General features: G+C 35.4%; 1 protein-coding gene across 3 annotated transcripts; it reads left to right on the forward strand.

Moving 5' to 3' along the window:
• The first annotated feature begins 319 nt into the window (after positions 1 to 319).
• On the forward strand, positions 320 to 17,173 carry LOC110034053. Of its 3 annotated transcripts, XM_020738295.1 has the most exons (6): positions 320 to 1,979; positions 6,742 to 8,224; positions 8,295 to 8,409; positions 15,661 to 15,878; positions 16,155 to 16,250; positions 16,933 to 17,173. In XM_020738295.1, the coding sequence occupies exon 1, from the start codon at positions 625 to 627 to the stop codon at positions 1,963 to 1,965; it is 1,341 nt and encodes a 446-aa protein (XP_020593954.1). In that variant the 5' UTR covers positions 320 to 624; the 3' UTR covers positions 1,966 to 1,979; positions 6,742 to 8,224; positions 8,295 to 8,409; positions 15,661 to 15,878; positions 16,155 to 16,250; positions 16,933 to 17,173. The 3 variants fall into 3 exon arrangements, with proteins under 3 accessions (XP_020593954.1, XP_020593956.1, XP_020593955.1); XM_020738297.1 differs by lacking the exon at positions 8,295 to 8,409; XM_020738296.1 differs by lacking the exons at positions 6,742 to 8,224; positions 8,295 to 8,409 and having other exon boundaries at positions 16,933 to 17,165.
• Positions 17,174 to 17,705: the final 532 nt, after the last annotated feature.

Consider the following 17,705-nt stretch of genomic DNA (forward strand, 5'->3'; position numbering starts at 1 on the left):
CTAGACATAACCCGCTTGCAACTTGGTCAAAAACATAAATATTGTATACTCAAAATTATTTTCATTCTTATGGTTATCAGATTCATGAATTATGAGTGATTTTATGATAATTAAAAAATTTCAATTGATTTTAAAACAAAACATTTTCATGGCCAAAGAAAGAAAACAAACTAACCCTAAAAATTTACACAATCACCAATATTTTTCACAATTACTACATAATTTTTTTAGGGTTTGGAATTAAAACACATTTTTTTTAATCCTTGAGGATAATATACCAAAAAAAAAAAGAATTTTATGGCATGTTCGTAAGATTTTCAAGAAAAAAAAAAAGTAAAAAACTCACATTTCCCAACTCAAATCCCAGCTGTTGGAGAGAATTTGGAAGGAAGCTACACAGGGATGATGCAGATCCTCGCAGTCAGCTGATAAAACTTGCTTTTTGTTGCCTCTCAGATCCCATTCCTTGTTGCACTGCAAAGCAAAACCCTTTAACAATCTCTCCCCTTTCCTGAGACGAAGCACCAGAGCTTTCAAAGCTGAAACCCTAAGTCCCTGCTTCCATTCCGATGCCCTGTTTCCTGATTTCTTGATCGGAAAGTTCTCCCAAATTCGTCTACTGAGATGCTGCAGAAGTTTGCTTTAGCTTTCAAGGCCAAAACAATCGAGTTCTTTGCAGAGGAGGAGGGGGAGGACGACGCCGTTGTCGATCTTGACTCTGTGCCGGAGGAGGTTATTACAGGGCAACGCGTAGTTGTACTCAAGCCAGACCGTCCGGTCCAACCCAATACGGAAGATCTCGTCTCTTCTCTTTTCACTAGTGTCTCCTTCTTCCGTGCCGCCTATCTTCAGCTTCAAATTGCCCACTCCCCTTTTGATCTTGAAGCCATCCGCAGCGCTGATTCCGCGGCGGTTTGTCATCTTCACCGGCTTTCTGAGCTCAAGCGCGCCTTCTCCACCAACTCCCAAATACAAAACTCTAAACCTAGTTTACCCCTTTCAGCCCAACTGGATGCCCAGGTGCAGGAGAATCAGAGCCTCCTCCGCACCTTCGAGACCGTGGTTAATCGCATGCAGTTCGATATCGATCAGAAGGATGCGGAGGCCTCGGAGCTAAAACAGCGGCTATTGGAGTCCGAGGCCGCTAATGACCGCCTCGAGCGGCGGCTCGAGCTTGCCTGCTTGCCGCCGGAGGAGAAGGTGGAGTCTCTGCTTACAGTGGGAGTATTCAATTCCGTGCTGAAGGACTCTTGTCGGGTAGCTCACCGTTTTGTTCGGGCACTTTCCGAATTGATGAAGAAGTCAGGATGGGATTTGGAGCTCGTTGCGAATTCTATATATCCTGATATCTGGTATGCCAAAGCAGGGCACTGTCCGTATGCAATCCTCTCCTATGTTTGTTTGGCAATGTTTGAATCCTTTGATTTGGATAGTTTTGGATGCGAAGGGAATGGAATGTGTTCCAATTCTGAGGATTCCGAGTTTAGAAAGATGAATTCTTTAAGGAAATTCATTGACCATTCAACCCTAGATCCATTGGAGTTGATCAATAGAGATCCAAATTCCGATTTTGCAAGATTTTGTGACATCAAGTATAAAAATATTGTTGAATCTTGGTTGGAGTCATCTTCATTTAGGAATTCAGATCATTGCTCATCAGTTATAGAAAATCTGAGGCCTTCAAGGCCTCTTTATGAGCTGTTTGTGAATATGGCCAGCTCAATATGGATGCTTCACAAGTTAGCATGGGCTTATGAGCCGGCAGTAGAGATATTTCAATTAGGCCGAGGCGCAGATTTCTCCATGGTTTACATGGAGAGTGTTTGTCAAAAATCATTTGATAAAAATTCAGCTTGCATGAATTCACGTCCAAAGGTTGGGTTTACAGTTTTTCCAGGATTTCGTGTGGGGATGACAGTGATCCAGTGCTGGGTGTATCTAGATAGAATGAAGAAGATATTTTGATTTCATTTTGAACTGTAAGTTAAGAATTAACCCTTTTTTGTATGATATCAAAGAGGACAACTATATAAGATTGTAATAATTAAATGAAATTTTATATTCTTAATGCAAAGCACAATCAAACACCTTATTCTGTATGGATTTTTTTTTTTTTTTGAATTAATTTGTGATTGAACAAAGAGAATGACAAACCAATTTTTTTAATATATTGTTCTTGACACTGACTGCAATTCTCCAACATGATGATGCATATACTGATTTGTGTGTAGATTTGGTAAAGCTTTTTTGCATGATCTTTATAGTTTTCTTTGCAGTTCATCCAATTTGACAAAGATTCTGGTGTTGGCTATACCATTACTTAATTGATTTGCAAAATTTAAAGTGGATTTCTCTTTTTGCTAATTTTAATTAGGAAAATTTGCTCTTAAAATAATATGCGTTAAGGGGCCAAAGGAGCAACTTGCCTGAGCCATTGGTTGGCTTCTGTCCGAGCCTATCATTGTCTGATAAAAAAATTACCCATTAAATGGGTGATTTCTTTTTTTTAATGTTTATAACATTAAAATTAAGATAATGCACAGATGCATTTCTTTTGTTCCAAAAGTTTCTTAGCCAATTTCGTTTATTTAAATGTCTATATATCAATTCAATCTATTTTATTATTATTTTGACAATTATATATATTTTTACCCTAAAACAGTTTTCATTTTTTTTATAAAAAATTGAAAAATATTTAATTTAATATTTCTTTACATAGACAGATACAACCAATATGAATTTTCACTAATTCTGACATGTTCAGTAGCCACTTAGTCACCACTATTTCTTTGAAACTGTTGTTGAAGTTTCCACAGTAGGATTGGAATGTTTTGTCATATGTAACTAAATTCAAAGGTTCTATTGTATAAATATACCCATGGTAATCAGGTAGAGGAATGTCATTGATACTCTCTTTTGTACTTTCATTTATTGCAATTTTATATTGATAATTTACTCATCTTATTGTTTCTCTGTTTTATTGATTTACCATTGCTAACATTGTATCAGAGCTGATGCCTCACAACTAAGCATTTATTTTGGTATGATAAGTGATCCCGACTCTTTCTATATATGTTAATGTGATGTATGCGATTATATTCTTAATTTTTCCTTACTTATAATTCTTACTTTATAACGGTGCCAAAAACTTGATCACCAGCAACAACTAGGCACAAACTTGACTTGAAAGCAAATAAAAATATAATTATTATATTTAAATATGGGATATTACGCAAAGTATGCGTATTTTTTCAAGTAATATAGGACTTTTTGGTTAAGTCTCAAATATCGAATCCACAGGAAAAACTACAATATGCAACTACAAAACAAAATAAATTAGATAGCAAATTCTACTTAGCAAAATAATCTTACTTAAACTCTAGATACTATAATATGAATGAATGTTCAATTCTTTTTGTAATTTTTGATAATTAAAAATGAAGTAAACAACTAATTAACTTAACTAGATATTTGTAAGATGAGTGTAATATAAATAAAATATTTTTTTTTCTTATTATGAATCGGTAAAATGTATAGAAATTATGTTGTGAAAGTATTTGAATTTTGTTCTGCCAAATATGAGCAATAATATTTTTTACCCTTATTAGAGATGCTATAAATAATATTGGTTAATTTATAGTTTGAATAATCTTGAAGACGAGTTAGGTAAGGAAGATAATAGCTCTCACTCTAGAGTTCCCTTTTCTCCCTCCACCTGGGGGCTAACATCTCGTATCAAAACCTAAAACTATAAATCAATTGGGGGCTTTAGATTGTTACTCTAAAGTCCTCTAATTCTACACCTTGCAAAGTTTATTTTCCTATTTATTTGTACTCAATCATATGAATTACATTTTAATCCATACAATTCATGTGATTTTTACCATATGTTGACTGAGACAATACCATCACAGATCTTACATGTTCTCACAACAGATATTAACATTTTAATTGGCCAAATCTAAGGTTTAAAATCATCACAACTTCTTCCAACATTAAAGACTAATATTTCACACAACTTCCATCCAATACTTAATCACTTATCATTTTAAGGAAGAAACATAAAGAACATTACTCATAATCCATGGAGAGAACATTACTGCTCAGTTGAATGTTCTAATATATAATATTAAAAATATCTTAAATCGCTCTTTCAACGAATAATCAACCTTACTGGAGGTCTCAACTTTTGAAAATATTCCAAATTGATGGATTTGATAGATTTCTTGATGATAACATTATTTATATTGTTAAAGGTCTAATCTGTTTTGATTGTATAACACCGCAAACCTCATTGCACTCTATTCTTCCCTACATAGACCAAAATATTCCAGCAGCCCTTTATTCAATCATTTTCCTTTCTATTCTTCCCTACATTCTAAATCTTGAAACCTATACCAAGATATGAAAAACATTGAAAAACGCTTACAATCCACAGCTGTCTGTTGTATTGTCCTCCTCAAAAATGAATTGCACCATAGCATATTGAAGGATCTAACTGTAACTCAATATTTATCTACATTCAAAGCTAATGTGGATACAATAACTGCTACGAACACTATCCTGGATTTGAAAGATGTTATACTATATATATTAAATGGTCTTCCCTCCTCCTATCAATCCTTAAAACAGCTTTACTAACAAGCCTTTGGCTCATTAGCCTCGATGATTTATATTCATTTACTTGTAGTTAAGGTGTTCAATTTTACAACTGAAGCTATATGAGATTGCCTATTGGAAAGATAAACAAAAAAAGTTATGTGCTGATGGTTCAAATGGATTACGTAAACACTACTATTATTTCTTCAATTTTATCACTATCCCATGTTAAAATATTTATAAAAGTAGTATGAGAGTATATTGCCTTAGCATTGCAAAAATCTTGCACATGCCTGATAAGTTGAGAGCTACTCTTAAGAAACATGAGATTTTTTTTACACAAAAAGTTGAAAAGAGAAAAATCACTAGATCTAGCCTAATATTAAAATGAATACCATCATGCATGGTATATTATAAAGGGTATTCTTTTTCATACCATACATCTAAGAGGAATTGTGGAATGTATTGTGGGGGAGTTAGAATTACTGGGACACATGAGTTGTCAACAACAACATCAACAACAACAACAAAGCCTTAATCCCACTACGTGGGGTCGGCTACATGAATCCTTTTTCTCCATTGCATCCTTAGTGTCATATTTTCCATTTAGTTGTCATTGAATGAAAATGGACAATAAACTTGGTTGGAGTCGTGATTGAGAAGATGAGTGTTGGACATCAATTGCTGATGAATGTTGGATGTTGATTGTTGGTTGGTGTCAAACGAGAATTGATAAGAAACTTCTTAGATTGGGCGTCATTCGGGCAATCTGAATTTTTTGTTATCCTTGTAGAAATGGAGATCAGATAATGAAGAAGGCATTTGTCAAATGTCAGAGTTATTTACATCATTCATTTCTCTTTGGCATGTGCATAAGGCAATGATCGATGAAAAATGTTAGGAGTTTGGCAATGTTGTGTAGTTAACGTAGTTGCTCTTCTTGTAAGTAGGAAGTTCATGCGACCATGGAGATAAGGTATTCCATATTGATGATTGGAAGATATTGGCATTAGTTGGTTTCGGTGTTGAAGTCGATACACTAGAAGTGTTATAGTGATGTTGGATGGTCTTACTTGATCATACATAGATTAGGAAACTAGATAACTGGGAAGATGCTAGTTTTTAACAGATGTGAAACACCACTCTTTGATAAGGCATCAGGCTACAATTGATGAGACACATTAGAAATTGGGTGAGTTTAAGTGGTCTGATGTCATCATTCTCCTTATAAGTGAGGCGATTAGTTTATTTGGGACATCTTTTCGCCTGCTTTGCGTTTCAAACCGCCACCATAAATTTATTTGGTGAGTTACTTTCTTGCTGTTTCTTTGAAATTTTTGTGATGGAAGTTATTTTTTTTAACCTGAATTGTTAAATTGTAGTGGCTATAAGAAATTGCATAGTTCTATAACATTGTGGTGTGAAATAGATGAAGTTCATTTAATTATGCATGAAGTTATGAAACCAATTTTTAAAAAAATCTTGCTCAAATTATTAAACTTGATTTAGATGATACATTCCACTTATTTGATGAAGAGAAAACGGTGAAAAATTCTTATTTTAAAAATAAATGCAGCTAGATTTCCGGAACTACAGTACTCTGAAAATATTAATTTAGACTGAATTGATATATTTAAAGTTTAAGATAAGAAATTATCTAAAGAAATTAGAAACAAAGAACACATGTATGCAATGTTTAAATTTTAATTTTAAAAAATAAATAAAGATGAATTGTTGACTTCTATTGAGCCACTGATTGGCTTTGGCTGGAGCAAATCATTGGCTGGCTGCTAATCAAAGCCAATGATTGGCTTCATGCAAGCCATTTATTTTCAACTTTGAATGTTCAAGAGCCCTTTTTCTCATTATTATCAATTTGTAAATAAGCTTTATTAGATTTATAATGACAATCACTAGCCGTTATTACTTATTATTTATTTTTATTTCCTCATTATGCATTTTCCTATCTGTTTTATTCTGTTTTATTTTATTTTATTTATTTCGTTTATTATGTCTATTATAATTGAGTATAAATATCCCTCCTATCAATAATAAAGAGTCACTCTATTCCAAATTTCAACATGGTATCAAAGTCAAACCTTAAATCCGACAGCCACTAAACTCCTTTGCCGATTCCTGCAGGCGTCTCCTAGCTGCCGGCTCAGCAGGTTCCAACAACTGTAGATCTAGTTCGTTCCAGCAAGTACAGTCACCAGGTTTAGCCTTCTAGCTGCCGGCTCTGCAGATTCCAATGACCGCATGTCTAGTCTGTTCCAGCAAGCGCAGTCACCAGGCTTAGCCTTCCACCGGCTGAAAGTTCCAACAGCTATCGATTCCAGCGCCTCCGCCGATCTCCTTTGTTTCAGTAGCCGCCAATGCTACAGGAAACATTTCCCTCTTTTTGTCCAGCAGCCACTGGTCCTCTCACTGCAGAAATCTGGACACTTGCAGGAAAAATTTTCTATGTCGGTCTTCCCTGCAAGTGTCCAAATTTCTGCAGTTGTATCCTTTTGTCGTGACTATATCAGAATTCATTGATGGCTCATAACCACTATAACATCTTCTTTGGCTCAGATGGAACTATGGTGGATTCCTCCAACAATGAACCACTTTCATAAGGTATTATTGACCCCATCGGAGGATCGATTCCAACCTCCGCTCTTGTAGACCGCAGGATCGGAAACTAACATGAACTTCTTGATCACAACCCATAAACCGAACGACAGTAACTTTCTCCAATGGTCCCAAGCGGTGTCTTTGTTCATTAAAGGACGTGAGAAGTTCAGTCATCTCACAGATATGATTCGTGAGCATCCAGAGACTGAGCAGACATATAGAGCTTGGGAGGTCGAGAACTCCATAGTCATGTCGTGGAGATCAACTGCATGGAGACTTCAATTGGTCGTTCATATATTTTTCTCCCTTCAGCTAGTGCTTTCTGGACGACAGTCTGTGATACCTATTCAGATGTAGGAAACTTTGACTAACTCTATGAGATTTCTAAGAAATTCAGGAGGCAAAACATGGGTCAAGGACTGTGATTCGGTACTATAATGACCTTGTTGCACTATGGATGAAATGCGACCTGTACTACGACTACACGTGGGACTCTCCGAACGACCTATCTCTTTTTCAAAAGATTGCAGAAAAGGATAGCATGTTCCTATTCCTAGCTGGCCTTAACTAAGACCTCAACGAAGTCTAGGGTCGTATTCTTGGTTGGCATCCTCTTACTTCTGCTCGTGCTGCTTTCACTGAGATTCGTCGGAAAGAAAGTCAGAAACTTGTCATGCTTGACACTTCTAATCTTTCAACTGAATCGTCCGTCTTGATCTCAAATAGCGCTCAACCCTCGTTTGTGCCACCTTGGACTGGTCATCCCACTTGTAATTACTGTCACAAACCCAACCATATTTGGGATTAGTGTTGGAAACTTCACGCGAAGCTAGCAAACAAACCTTCGGCTAAATTTTCCGCCAAAAGGGTCTCACGGAGAAGTTTGAGTCTACCACAACTCAACCGACTCATATATCTGGAACATCTCAGGATACTCTGAATTGCTAAAAAATCGGATGAAATAATTGGTCAAGCTTCTTGGTACCAATAAAGTCCATCGACCTCCCAGGTTCGACATGATACTCTTTCTGTGACTCTCATGGTTTATTCATTCTCTAATCAATGTTTTATTGATTCAGGTGTCATGGATTACATGATTAAATGTTTGCAATTTTTCTCGACTTACTATCCGTGCTCTGGAAAAAATACATTCAGGATTACTGATGGTTTTTGTAGTTCCATTGCTGGTAAAAGGTCAGTTGTACAACCAACCGGTCTAACTCTAGAGTCTGTTTTGCATGTTCCTTTGTTGCAATGTAACTTGTTATTTGTCAACAAGTTGGCACAAATAACATCGATTGCGTTGTTAATTTTTCTTATGATGGTTGTGTTTTTTAGGGTCATGGTTCGGGAAGGATAATTCGAATTGCTGAAAGAGTCATTGGACTCTACTGCTTCTAAGAGGAGAGCATGGAGAGTGAGGACACACAACTCAGGAGTTGTAGCTTATCTCGAGTCATTAAATGTTTCATTATGTTGTTGCATTGTCATTTGAGTCATCCTAGTTTTTAATATTTAAAAAATTTATATCCTTTGATGTTTTCTGATAAAGTCTTTTTAACTTCCATTGTAAGACATTTCAGTTAGTCAAGTATCATTGGGTCCATTACCCACCCCATACTTACACACCTTCCACTCTTTTCTCCATCATTCACAGTGATATATGAGGACCCCTGCACTTCTAGCTACACCAATAAATGGTGATTCCTAATCTTAATTGATGACCATAGTCAATTGACGTTAGTCTATATTTTAAAAGACAAATTGGAAGTTGCTGTCACCTTCTAAAACTTCTATACATATGTTTAACTCATTTCAAAACTCCTATTCAGGTCCTTCTGACCGACAATGACCGTGAGTTTTTTAATTATATTTTGGGTGAGTTCTTGGTAAGGGTATTTTTCATCATAGCTCGTGTACGGACACTTCTCAAAAAAATGAGATGGTCGAGAGGAAAAATCATCACCTCATCGACATTGCTCGTTCCATTATGTTTAAATCCAGTATCCCGAAATGGTTCAGGAACGATGTCATTTTGACTGTCACTTATCTCATAAATAGAGTCCACTCTAAAATTCACAAGTTCTGTGCCCCCTTAGCTTTCCTGATGTCATGCTTCCATACAATCAGATCTTCTCCACATTAGATCCCAAAATTTTTGGGTGCACGACCTTTATTTGGAACACTGCCGCACTCGGAGTAAACTTGATCCTAGATCCGTAAAATGTATCCTTCTAGGATACTCTACAACTCAAAAGGGGTATCAGTGTTGTGACCATACCACAAATAAAATCTTTATGAGTGTTGATGTCTCCTTTGAAAATGTTCCCTATTTTTCTAGCTCTGCCTCAAGTGAGGGAAAGCTTGAGTTCTCAGACACTATCCTTTATCCTACTCCCATGGATGTTCCCCCCATTGTTCTTACCACTGAGGAGTCCTCCGTTCCGTTGAGTACACCATCTCCTCCTCCCATTGTCTGTGTCTACACTTGACTCACCTGTCCTAATGCTTCTACTCTGGAGCCTGCTACCTCCTTACAGGATCTTGATTCCACTTCGGGCGACATCTTCAACACGACCCCTCCTCGGAATGAGAAGGTGTGCTCTCTAAGTATAGCACACAATTAGACATGCTCTCTCAGTTCTATGATAAAATATGTCTCTTTCCACAATCTATCACTGACGTAGAGAGCATTTATTACTGCTTTCACAGACCATCGGATCCCAACAACTATTGGGGTTGCTCTTGTTGATCCAGCCTAGAAAACGATAGTAATATAGGAGGTGAATGCCCTTCAATGGAACCATACGTTAGACGTCATGAATCTTCCTCAAGGTAAGGAAGTTGTAAGGTGACAACAGGACACACTTGGTCGGCAAAGGATACTCACAGACCTACAAAGTTGACTATGAGGAAGCATTTGCTCCAGTGGCTAAGTTAAACACAATTCGGTTCCTGTTGTCACTTGTGATGAATTTGGATTGACTTTTATTCCAATTAGATGTTAAGAATGCATTCTTGAATAGAGAGCTTACAGAAGATGTGTACATGCCTCTCTCTCTTGACTTTAACTCTTCTACCTCCAAAATATAAATCTGCAGGTTACGAAAGTCTCTCTACGACCTAAAGCAATCTCAAAGGTCTGGTCCGATAAGTTCACAAAAGTTCTCGTCGACCATGGTTTTACTCAGACTCAATCAGACCACACTCTTTTCTTCCGACATTCTTCCAATGGTCAAGTAGCTATTCTTATTGTCTATGTTAACGATCTTGTTCTTACAGGTAACAATCTCCCTGCATTGGAGTCCTTGAAAGACGTTTTTTGCTACGTATTTTAAAATGAAGGACTTAGAATCTTTTCGATGCCTTTTAGGAATGGAAGTGGCGCGGTCATCTCGGGGCATTTGCTTGTCTCAGTGCAAGTATGTGCTTGATCTATTGGCAGAGAACAACATTTTTCTCTACAAACATGTTCCTATGGATCCCAATGAAAAATTATCTAACATTTCCAATGTTGTGTCTGTGAACAAGACTCATTATCAGCGTCTTGTGGGAAAACTCATCTACCTCGCCCATACTTGCCCTGACATATGTCATGCAATTGGTATAGTGATTCAATTCATGCATGACTCCTATGAGCACCATCTCCAAGCTGTCAACCAGATTCTTCACCATTTAAAAGATACACTGAGCTCAAGTTTGTTTTTCTCTTGCCATACTTCTCAGTCTATTGTTATTTGTACAGATGCTGATTGCGTTAGATTTATTCATGATCAACGCTCCACTCTATCGTATTGCTCTTTTGTATGAGGCAATATTGTCATGTGAAAAAAAACAAAAAATAATCCGTGGTTGCTCGGAGCAGCGTTGAAGCTGAATTTCGGTCTATGTCTTTGGTAATGCATCACGCTCCATGAATTTCATATGCCAATCTCCGTCCCGCTGTAGCTATTCTGTGATAATATGACCGCAATCAACATTACTCACAATCCAATTCTGGAAGATCGTACCAAACATACGGAGATTGACAGACACTTCATTAAGGATAAGATTGAGTCCGGAAAAATTTGTTTTCCTTTTGTACCCTTCAGTGGTCAACTAACGGACATCCTCGCCAAGAATATTTCTTGCCCTTTGTTCAATAATTTCAAATTCAAGTTGAGCATGATTATCATTTATATTTCAACTTCAGGGGGAATATTAGATTTATACGGACAAATCTCTAGTTGTTATTACTTTTTATTTGCGTTTATTTCCTCATTATGAATTTTCCCATTTGCTCTATTTTGTTTTATTTCTTTCTTATTTGATTAATTCTGTTTTATTTTTTTCATTTATTATGTCTATTTTAATTGTGTAAATACTCCTATCAATAATAAAGAGCTGCTGCATTCCAAATCTCAACAAGTTTCTTTAAAAAATGTCTCCTTGTGAATTTGGTGCATTTTTCATTTTAGTACTTTTTTCTTCTTTTTGGAATAAAAGTAGAAATTTTTTAAATCTAAGTTTTTTCTTCTCATAATTCTTTGTTTTTACAGTGGTATTCTAGTTATTTTTTCCTTACATAAATAGCTGAAATTTTAAAAATAAATTAATTCTGAAAGCCTTTTAGCACATTGTTTATGGGGCAGGCATTTGCAGAGATATTATTTTTGTTGTTGTTTACCTAATGGAAGAAAATAAGCCTAATCCTTCTTGAAGGAAAATTACATGCTATAGATTGGATGATTTGTATTTAAAAAAGGGACATTTACCTACATCTGACACCTGAACTTTAATTTTTGTATTTGTACTACCTAAATCTTTCATATCATATTCAAAATACCACACTTTAAAATTTATAAAGTGAATTACACCTTTTTTATGCATAGGTAAGTTGGCATTTATGTAAAAATTAAGTTTAGGTGTCAGAGATGTAAATGCATAGGAATTAAGTGGTATGTATGTAAAACTTCCTAAAAGAATATATTGAAATGTGATGAAGCATCTTGAGCAGGTTGAGCTTTGCAATCATTGTAGATTGATGTAACGTTCTAGTACAGACTGTTGTATCTCTAGTATTGTTCTTGGAAGATAATGGAACTTTAGACATTTATATTGCAAAACTGAATTCTTGCAGAATCATATTTCTGTTCATCAATATCATTATAGTTAGACATGCTGTTCCTGTCCAAAATTTTATATGTTTGTAATCCTTTATTTTCCAAGGACTGAGATTTTTTAGAACTGATTTTCTGGATGATGTAATTTTGTGGTAGATAGCTTGCTGCAGCCTAACAAACCTTAAATGCAGCTGTTTTTTTTTTTTTTTTGGAATCATCCTATCCTTTTATTCTTGGTTGCTTTCATGCGGTTAGGTCTGGTATTTTCCTTCCTTATCTATTAGTCTATCTCTTGAAATTCTTTCCCTTAGAGCTAATGCTCATTATGGAAAGTAATGACTATGACCTTTGTTTTTGGTATGTGGCTCCTTTCTTGGAATGCGTATATTATATTTTCTAAAGATATGCTGGCTGTTTAATTCCGAGGCAGCTGCTTTGTCTTCAATATTACCTAATATACAATATTGAATACAATATGTGAACAATCGTTAAAGGAAAATATAATGGGGCTTAGCCTAGTTGAACAAATTTTACTTGTGTGAGTTGAATAGAGAAGGCAATAATATAATGTAATAGATAGAAATCATAGAAAATATCTTATGTGTTCATGGGAAGCTCGAGTTGCCATTGAAAGGTGGAGAAAAGGCTCAATCAGGGACTGGACGACTAAGAGGCGTGTTGGACATCTGCTGCTAACAAATATCAGATATTGGTTATGGTTTGGTGTCTAGTGGCGATAAAGAATGATGGAGGTGGGTAATGTTCGGACAAACCAACTTGGTTATTTTTTGTTATAGAAGTGAAGATCGAATGATTGTGAGTGTTTGTGTTAGATGTCGGTGGAGGACGGACATCAAAGGTATGATATGAAATAATCCATGTACTCTACTTTTTTAGTTTATTTTATTGGTTTTTAAATCTATGTAATCTACTTGCTGCTTTTGTAAGATAAGAGATTGGGTTGAGAAGAAAGGGTGTTGGATGTTAGTGATTGGTAGTGCTACTTTTTGGTAGGTCTTAGATTATGATTGGCGAGGAACGATTCAGGTCGGGAAGCGTCCGGCTGTACGACTCGATCATTTGCATTGTAGGAGGGGAGATTGAATGATAGGGAAGGCTTGCACAAGGGTAGTTGACTGGCATCCAACATCACTCTTTGATATGGTCTGGAAAACTATCAATTAAGAATGTCGTGGTAGCACTCGTTGAGCAGTCTGACTCAAACTTTCTCCTTATAGGAGAGCATATCGAACTATCAGGAAAGCTAATGTCGAACATTGATGGCTAACGGATGTCGAGCGTCACTATTTAGCATGTGTCCAGAGGCATTTGATGAGTGATATTGGAGGTCAGTTAATGTTGGGTAGTTTGACCTGAACGTTTGTGGATGATGAAAATCAAATGTCACCAAAACCTCATTTCTTTTCTCTCTCAACACTTGAGCCCCCATAGGAGTAGAGCCTATTTATAAATTTTCGAAAGGGATGCCTATTCAATTTTTTCTATTTATCAAGAACTACGGTCCAAGTTGATCCCCTTTGATCTTGATATATATATATATATATATATATACATATATATATATATATATAAGCATCTCAATATCTTAATTAATTTAAAATTGTGCAAGGGTTTGTTGGATTTATCTCTTCAAGGTGCTTGTTTTGATCAAAGCATGCTAAATTTCCAATAAATAGAGAAGTTTTCTATTGTGTTTATAGTGCTTGATTTGAGTACATTTGGACTCTCGGATCAAGTCCCAGTACTTTTGGGTTTGTTACACTGAATTGTATTATCTTGAGTAAAAATTTGCTGAAAATGGGGTTCGACTGATGTTGAATTTGATTCTAGAAAGTTTATGACCCTAGATTCTTTAAGCGCCAATATTTACTTCAAAATTGGTGTGAGAAGAGCTGAAATTTCTAGAACTATCAACCATGTTCTACCGTGGCTCAAATTCCTTTCCAACAAGAGTTTATAAAGTAGCTGAAGGACTAAGAATTATTTGTCCTAAGACATTACAAGGATATTGTCTGTGAATATGATTATCGTGAGCTAAAATTCTTGTTAATTTCATATTTGTACTTCATCTCAAATTGTATCCGGTGTATTATCATATCAAGCATATCTTCTACTTCATAGTTTAAATTTTGTATTTTAATATTTATTCTTCTTCATATTTGTATTCAAACTATTTCTATAACTATAATTATTTATGAAGTGTTATGTTGATGTTAATAAATGACATCTTATATAATTAATTTTAGAAATAAATGACGTAGTTCTATAACTTTGTGCATAAATGCATTTAATTTGCTTGAAATTATGAAACCAGTATTTCAATTTTTTTTTGTCAAAAGCAAATGGCGAAAAAAATTTTTGTTGTGACAATGAATGCTGCGAGGTTCCCTAGATATAGTACTTATGATTTATTTTTTCAGATTGAATTGATATGCTACAGTTTAAAATCAGAAATTGATCTCATCGTCAGTCTGTGCATGAGCTTCTAGGCTATGTCTCGTCTTTACTTGAATAAACTGCTTCTACTTCTACTGGAATGAAGCGACGTTCGTGAGAAAAAAATTCGTATTCCGTCGAATTTCAGATCTACCTCTCTCACGACTGTCTTCTTTACTTTAGTGTGCAGCTTTTATCTGTATATCTCGGTCGTCCTTTTTTAGACTACAATCGGTGACGATCTTTTTGACTGAAAATTTTGATCAAAAGAATTCATGCATGCAATATTTAAGACTTAAATTAAAAAAAAAAAGATTTTTGTTTTTAAAAAGGTGTTATCCTGGCTTTCTTTCCAAACATGAATAAGTTTGATTACTTAAAACTAAATGAACTTGAAATCCTTTCGACTATTTTGTTTTTTTTCCTTAAATTTTATAGAGTAGGCAGTTGTGATATTTTTGTTGTTGTTGGGATGACTTAATTAATATCAATAAAAATATTGCCATGTGATTAATAGTGCTGAATACTTGTTCATTTGCAATCGTTATTGTTTGATGTGATGTTGCAGTACAAACTGTTGCATTTGCTCATTAGATTGCAGTTATATTACAAAGTTGAATACTTGCAAAAACATATTGCTTTTTATTACTATCATTTAAGTTAGATATGCTGTCCTGGACAGAATGTTGTGTGTTTATAATCCTTTACCTTGTTGGATTTTTGTAAAATTGATTTATGTTTCATTAAGGGGCTGTTTGTTATGATGAAAAAAGGAATGGGGTGTAATTGAAATTTAATGTATTTAACGTATTTTAAAGTTAGTTGATTGGGTATAAAATAAGTGCAAAAGTTAATTCCTTCTTTTTTTTTTTCTTTTTTTCTTCAGGGAGTATATGAAATCAATATAAAATCTGGCGGCAGCTGGTTGGTGGTGGTTGTAGACAACAATGGGCAGCCGTGATGGCGGCCATTAGGGGGATGGCAATGATGGCAACCAATTGCAATGGCAGCTAGCAGTGGTGCTCGAAGCCGACAGTTCCTGCAGTGTATTTAAAAATTGATCAAATCGAGCAGGTTTGAAATACACCAAAAATGAACAATACGGTGAGTTTGGCATTCATTAAACCCTTACTTTGCATTCCAAATTCATCAAACTGAACACTAGAATTCTTAAAACCCCTGTTTTCTAAATGCAATAAGCCCATTTTTTATCCAACCAAGCGCCACTTAATAACATCCCATGCTTTTTTGTCTCAAAATAATATTATTGTGCAGAAGCCCGCTCAGTGCAGGCTTGTAAATCTTAAATTTTGCTGCTTTCTTTTTGTTGGATTTATTCCTTCTGTTTCATTCTTGGCTGCCTTCATTGTCTTTGTGCAGGTAATGGATTTTATGAAATTTCTTACCTATATTTTGTCCCTTAAGATTCTAGCCTTACAGCAACTCGGCAAGTAACAACCCTTACCTTTATTGCTGGTATGTGCTACGTTTCTTGTTACATCTATATTCCTTTAATCACTACTTTAATTTAACTATGTTTTCTTAATGATAAGCCGGTTGTTTAATTGCTGGGACGGCCATCTATATATTGCTCTTAAAATAAAGTGCCAAAATAGCCCCTCAAGTCTTGACTATTTGCATTAGGCTATTTTAATCTCAGAGTCTACAAGAGAGAGTCATCTTAGATGGTTTGATCACATTAAATGTCGACCATTCGATGATCCGATTGGGAGAGTAAATATTTTAGAATCGACTTATGCTAAGAAAGGAAGAGGTAGATCTAGAAAGACTTGGGCTTATTGTATAAACAATGATCTTAATTTATTAGAACTAAATGCAAATATGACACTAAATAGGACGAAATGGAGAAAATGGAGAAAAAAAAAAGGATTCATGTAACCTATAGGAAATGAAGTCTTTGTTGTGTTGTTGTTGTATTCTATAAAAGTATCAATTTTGTCCCCAGGCTTTTTTAATTGGGGCTAAAATAGTCCTCCCTCAGATTATTTCATCCTATATTTAAACAGGACGAGGATTAAGTTGATACTTTTATAAATTATGGGACTAAAATGACCCTTGTTAAAAGTCAAGGACCATTTTGACACCTTTTTCCTTACTCTGATAATATGGTTATGTTTTTGCAATCCCTTTCCTGCAGGTAGATGCATTGTTCAGCATTGCTCAAGGACACCGACAACACACTGCATCCAGCAATTTATGAGAAAACTTGGCGAGTTCAGTCGTGTATTTGATGTGCCTGTTTCCAATATTTAAAGTGTTTTCTCTATATTTTTTTTATTGCATAAAATTATACCTGGTATTTGACCATAATTAGGTTGATTTCATGTTTTACAATTGTTCTGACTGTGGCACTAATGCTTAATGTCCTGGTTCGTTTCTATTTTTCTTTCTCAATTGGGCCTGTCATGCCATTTAATATATTATCTTTGTGTATTACTGGGCTTTTGAGCATGCTAGGATTGGGCTTTTGGGCCATCGCGTCAGCCAATTGATTTTTGAAGGTTTTACATATATGCCACTCAATTCCTATGTGTTTACATATTTAACACTTAAATTTCTTTTTTCTTTTTTAACATGTATGCCACCATAGATATGCATGAAAACATAGGACTTCAAATTTATGGATGTAGTCCGAAGAAATGAGCATGTATGTCAAATGCTCACATGGTAGCATATAGGGCTGTAAACGAGTCGAGCTTGCTTGAGCGAGCTCAGACTTAGCTTGTGTTCGGCTCGTTAGAAATTGCTCGTGTTCGAAATTGGCTTGTGAGTGTGTTAGTGTTCCACTCGAAATTGGGTCGTTAAAATTAACTAGAAAAAATAAATGTAGAGTGTTGGATTCGAGTCTCGATCAAATCTGTGTAAAAAAAAAACACATAATCACATTACCACGATCTGTCATGATTTACA

The sequence above is a fragment of the Phalaenopsis equestris genome, unplaced genomic scaffold (genome assembly GCF_001263595.1).
Source record: "Phalaenopsis equestris unplaced genomic scaffold, ASM126359v1 Scaffold001339, whole genome shotgun sequence".
Lineage (NCBI taxonomy): Eukaryota > Viridiplantae > Streptophyta > Magnoliopsida > Asparagales > Orchidaceae > Phalaenopsis > Phalaenopsis equestris.